The 6,000-nt window shown below is 53.0% G+C and overlaps 1 protein-coding gene across 1 annotated transcript; it reads left to right on the top strand.

Moving 5' to 3' along the window:
• Positions 1-1,535: 1,535 nt before the first annotated feature.
• Positions 1,536-2,484, top strand: HRG_00140 (aldo/keto reductase family domain-containing protein; the record flags this gene model as incomplete). Its single annotated transcript, XM_044858611.1, has 2 exons — positions 1,536-1,754; positions 1,816-2,484. The coding sequence occupies 2 exons, from the start codon at positions 1,536-1,538 to the stop codon at positions 2,482-2,484; spliced, it is 888 nt and encodes a 295-aa protein (XP_044725011.1).
• Positions 2,485-6,000: the final 3,516 nt, after the last annotated feature.

The following is a 6,000-nucleotide window of genomic DNA, read 5'->3' as shown; positions in this document are numbered from 1 at the left end:
AGAGGGCTAGCCAGAGACTCTGCCAAGGATCCTCCCAGGGACCCTGCCAAGACCCTCCAAAGTCTCTGAGGCGCGGGCTGCGTGTTGGGGTACGGATTCCCCTGTCAAACAACATGCCTAAGTCGAGCCCGGCGAAGAAGAAGCTGCGCATACATCGCGCTGTGAAATTTCACGTGCTGAACACTCTCGATTCACGAGAGGCGTCGCCCTGGCTCAAAGCCGTCGAGGGCGCCGTCACTCTCCTACACGGTATATTTCCCCCGAGGCCGTCAGACGGGGGCACCGTGTCTCGGCAATGGGCTGGGTGCGAACGATGGCTTCCGCACGTCGTCTGCCTGCAAGAAGAGTTTGCCCGGACTGGACGACCGGCGGGCAAGATACCCTGAGCGTTCGTCGACATGCTGTGAAACTGTACCTGCTATTTGTGAGAACGGAGAGCCAAGCATGCACTCGAGGTCACTCCACACGCCTTGGAAGCGTATCAGAGCATGTTCAGCAGCAGCAAGCCCGATCCGCTTCATGCCGACATACTCACCATACTAAGTGCCTTGAGATTGCAAGACTTCCAGAGACGAAGAGTGTGTGCAAAACTCTTCCGGCAGGCCCTTGGCGTGCGCCAGCGGTACATGGCCGAGGCAGCCAGTGCATCGCCAGATAAGCGGCGTGAGCTTGTCAATGCCTACAACAACACTGCCGCTGCCCAGCTGTCCCTTGAAAGGTTTGAAAAGGCTCTTTCGTTATTTCAGAAGTCCCTGAACTTCAATAAGACGATCGGGGTCCACGAGGCTACGATACCATATTTCGAGTACAGATGGGCAAGGGCGAGCTACAGGAGGCCAGAGAGAACTCGAGGAAAGCCTTGGGGTTGGCTGAAAGTGCAAACGGCGCGTATGACTACAGATCCAGCCAGTTTCGATTCACCTACGCCGATCTCCTCTTTGCGTGTGGGCAGGTCGACGACAGCTTGAAGATGCACTTGATCAAACTGGAAATCAGGCTCCGTCTCATGGGACCTGAAAAAATGACACCGGCATCAGCTACTACGGGCTCGGATGTACCTATCAGAGAGAGGCTGGGCCAACCCGAAAAGGCCCTGTATGCATCGGCCACCAACGTTGTTCAGGTGGATACGTGTATGCTGACATCAAACATAATTCAAGCTAGAGCATCAACGACGCGATCAAGATATTCAGCGGAATACAAGGGGCGATGGATGTAGTTCCGAGGTCATACTTCAGGAAGTACTTCATCCTGAAGAATCTACAACAGAACCAGGCCGCGATTCAGGCACTCGACTCAGCTCGGGCCCAGCGACATGTGTTGACGGGGGCAGTAGGTAGGTAGTTGGGTCAGTTGGGCAGCCCAACATGCTTGCAGACTTGGGCAATTGGTTACTGATTCTCTCATCACGTGTCGCCAGACGATCGGGCAAGGATAAATCTTTTTTGGCCGACGGCGACGGAGCGGCTGCCTTGGGAACTCTCAACCCCCGCTCACCAAGACGAGAGGAGTAGTGCTACCGCCACTCTGCAAACATGTCGAGGGCTCCCCCGGCGGAGTCAGGCCTCGGCCCGCTGATGATCTACGGAACTGCCTGGAAGGAGAACAAGACGGAAGAGCTCACCGAGTCCGCCATGGAGCACGGCTTTAGTGGCGTAGACACGGCCAATTACCCTACCGCCTACAATGAGCCGCTGGCAGGGAAAGCCATCGCGGCCGCTCTCCGGCGCGGCCTCAAACGCGAGCATCTCTTCGTGGGTACCCAGCGCTGGTGTTTACAGATGGCTGTGCTCTCTGACATTGATGAGCGCTTAGATCCAGTCCAAGTTTACGCCAGTCTGGGCACATGACAAGGACAGGATACCCTTCAACCCGGACCAGGACATCGAGGGCCAGGTCAGAGAGTCCATTGCCCAGACCTTGAAGCACCTCGAGGTCGGCTACGTCGATGCGCTTCTCCTGCACGTGCCCTTTGAAAAGGACGACGACAATATCACAGCGTGGAAGGTGTTTGAGACGTTCGTGCCCGAAAGGATCCGCTACCTAGGCGTCTCCAACATCCACCTGCCGCAGCTTCAGAGCATCTACGCCGCCGCGACAGTCAAGCCCGTCATCGTGCAAAACCGTTTCTACAAGGAGACCTCGTTTGACCTAGATGTTAGGACGTTTTGCGCGGATCATTGCATCACCTATCAGGCATTTTGGATGCTCGCGCACAACCCCAAGGTTCTCGAGTCGGCCGTAGTTTCGTCCGTGGCGGACAAGCTGCAAGTAGAAAAGGGGCTGGCCTTCTATGTATTAATTCTTTGTTTAGGAAATACGCAGGTCCTCAACGGAACGACAAAAACGGAGCGTATGGCCAAGGATACGGAGACGATTAAGCTAGTATTCGAAGACGCTGTGCTTCTCAAGGAGCTAGAGCCGTCTGTGGCGGACTTCAAGAAGCTTCTCTGGGAACTAGCGAGCAAGAATAACCAACGTTAAGCGTCACTGCGAGGAGAACCTATCGCTAGAACGGGCGACTGTGGTGGCCAGCTACAAATGGAGTTTGCTATGTATGACACATTGACATGTTGTCGGATGTAAGGCTGGTCGCTATCAAGAACCGCCTCCAAAGGTAACGCCCCCAGACATGAGGCAAAACCCCCCTAGCATACACGAGCGACAAGCGATGAACGCTCACTGACGGGTCAATGTTGTCCATCATGTCGTTGATAAAGTACCTATTGATGATGCCAATACTCAGGGATATTTTGACTGCCAGCTCTACATCTTGGCGCTTCAGGTGCGTAGGAGTGTTGGCCCACAGGGATTCCAAGAAGGTCTCTTCGAGCACCTGTCTAACGGTCTGTCCCCCATGGGTAGGGTCTTGGGCCGGCATGTTGTAGAAGGACCACTTACCATCTTCCATGCTGCCAAAGAAGCATTCATAGAGGCTCCATGTGCACATGCCAAAGGCTTCGATTCCTGCCTCGTCAAAGTCAATGACTCCCATCACGTTGCCTGAATCGTTGACGATGATGTTGACCTGGAGAGGTCCCGGTGCGTGAGGACGGCTGGCAACGCCTCGAGCAGATGTGCTTGCGGCTGTAGAGTGTTGGTGATGAGATGGGAGAGTTCAAGAGCGACTTTTGCCAGAGACGCGTTCTTCGACAGGCGATGAAGCGTATTTTGGGCGCATGTCGTCCAGCTGACATCCACTAATTGTTTTTGGTTGTTCGAGAAACGCTGTTTTCGCGACAAAATATGCCAGCTCTCGGACGGTGACCTTTTCCCTCGCCAGGGGAAAGCCGCCCTCGGGGAATGGCCGGAGCAGATGGACCCTTCTGGACAGGGCCTTGGCACTGTAAGCAGGCAAGGGGAAGCTCTCATGGAAGGTGGCCTGTGGTGCGAGATGGCCGTGGACCTCGCTAGCCAGCCGGATGTATCTGTCCGGAGAGCGAAGAAGCGAAGCTGAATGATGAGTTCAAGGCTGCGGCTGACGAAAGTGAAGCTGTTGGAGCCCTGGCTATCGACCGGGGTGATGTCGTCGGTTTGTAGGGCCGCCCTTGCAAACTTGATACATGACTCCACGGTGCAAATGGCCTTGTTGCCAGAGCCCAAGCCCTTCTGGACCTTGTCTCGGAAAACCCGTTGATGAAATCACTCTCCCTTGGAGCACCATATAAGGGTTTTAACATAAGCCAGGCTCGATGTACAGGTATATATATGTCTTAGTGTCTTAAGAGTATATTAATAAGTGACGTCGATGAGTGACTATTTGAGCGAATGGCGTCGGTGCTAACGAACGTACCGAAGTAGGAGATAAGCCGTTTTTTACTTCCCAAGCGTCGTCTGGCCCCAACCCCCGGACCCTGCTTTCCGTAGGAATCTGTTTTGCGGCTGAGTTAGGCTACCCTGTCGGGCAGAACAATCAGACCGCGTCAAGCTTAAAGCCTGCATAGAAGATCTGCGAGACCAGATGATGGAGGCATAGGCACGACGAAGAGCCAATCTTATCAAAGAACAAGCTAGAGCAAGCAACCAATCATCCTGTCATCCACGGCAACTGGTCAATCTTAACTGACAGGAAATGCCAGTTGCCATTAAACCACGAAACAGTCTAAAGAGCTGGCGCAAGGTGATGCCTCAACAGGAGATCCCGCATTTTCCGTCCCGACAAGTTCGTACTAACAATCACGTTCACAGAGTATAGCGTCGCGTTAAGTGCTATAATTGTACATGACCCTGCCGCCGCCCTTAGAAGCTCGCCGTCGCGACTTGAGTATTCCGTCACGGTAACAAAGGCGCTTAATGTTATAGCGCGAAACTGGTCGTCTTCGAGAGCAGGCGTGACTTTCCGGTTGTTCCAGTATACATCCAAGGCGGGTGGGCCGGCGACTGACCACTCGTTGGGCTCGATCTCCCTAACGATTCCATTCCTATCGAGGTATTTGCCGTCGACAATTGGGTAGCCGCTCTGCGTCTAAGATTGTTTCTCTGGCGGGGTATTATCAACCTGCTCATCCCCCTGCTTGGTGTTAAGCTCTAAGTGTAACGGGCAAGCCGCTTTAACGGCGGCTGCGCCGCCTAGCTTCTAGAACCTTCCATTGGCTCGAAGCTATAAAATGCTATTGTGCTCTCATGTAGTAGATTCTCTTTCTTTCTTTCTTTCTTCTCTATCTTGATAGTAAACAGCATAGGGACTAGTTAGTTGTATCAACTCACTAGAGGCCTTTCACACTAAGCGCTCCTTGGTGGCGGTCTGGGGTCGTCTACCGGAGAGGTGGCTCTCGTTATTTGCTGCATTGCTTGGCAAGGGGAATTAACATTCTCCGAGTAGTAAGATGCGTAAAGCAGAGGTAAAGTCTTCGCTAAAATGTTCAAATTATGCCGACTCACTTCGCTCTAATAGTTGCAAAGCCACTATAACGAAACCTGCGAACAAATGTCTACAGTAACGTGGTATGCTTTAAATACCGCGCACCAAGAAACTTACGTTACATAAGAATATATACTAAAGAGAAGGAATAGACAGTCTCGCGCATTCTTGTATGGCCAGGGGATGCCAGCGTGGGAATGCCTGGGGAAAGACTGAAGGTTATATGAGAAACCCATCTCGGACGGGCAACCCTTGTCCTATAGAGACTAAAAGCCCCAGCTGAATAATCTGGTTAAAGTATTCACTACTACAGGTACCATGGTTCTTTACCAGCCACAGACGCCGCAAACCGCCTGCGCTCCAGCTTCATCTCAAGGCTTCTTCACGCTGCGACCGGCTGGCTTTCTTTTCCGTGTTAGGCCGGATTTCATCACATCCGGTGCAGCCAGGCGCGGGGTGCAGTGCTGCAGGCGGTGTGGCTGCGCAGGCAAGGATTTACGGCTACTCATCTGCGTACGACTAGGCTTCGGGGGAGTGACAGATCTCCAAAGGATAGACAGTGGCGTCCCGGTGGCCTTGGATGGGTAGATGCACGTTGATGATCACAAATGACGTCCGAGGGATGTACTGAAGCCAATGCCTGGTTAGATGTGAACATGTACAGTACAGTAGACATATAGATGCAAGCCTTGTGTATCAAACTTGACATGGGGCACAAGAACTACAGAGTAACCTTAGACGAGCAAAGTAGACGAGTGACCTCCCCATCATGGAACCATATATGAATAGATATGCCGATCAGAATGTTCTCCATGAGTTTGGAGTCTAGCTTAGCCTTGTCTGCATTGACTACATGTAAGCGGCTTGGCAGATACTTGCGGTTGGTCCGCCAGGCAGGGCCAGGACGGCGGCTATTGAAGCCTTTATAGCTTCCATCACCTTTTCAATGAATCAAGGGACAGGGTGGGAGTAGTACGGCACGGGCATACGGAAGTGGGACGGCCAAGTGACAGGGGATGGGAGCCCTCTCGAAAGCGAGCCTCAATCACAAAGCAACACTATGACTTCACTGCGAGCCAATCGTGAAATGAAGACAATGGACAGGCGGATCAAAGTCGCGAGGCCCCGCAAACAACGAC

The sequence above is a fragment of the Hirsutella rhossiliensis genome (assembly GCF_020360975.1).
Source record: "Hirsutella rhossiliensis strain HR02 chromosome Unknown scaffold00001, whole genome shotgun sequence".
NCBI classification, from domain to species: Eukaryota; Fungi; Ascomycota; class Sordariomycetes; order Hypocreales; family Ophiocordycipitaceae; genus Hirsutella; species Hirsutella rhossiliensis.
Note: the sequence above shows the minus strand (reverse complement) of the source record. Positions and strands in the feature narration are given on the sequence as shown.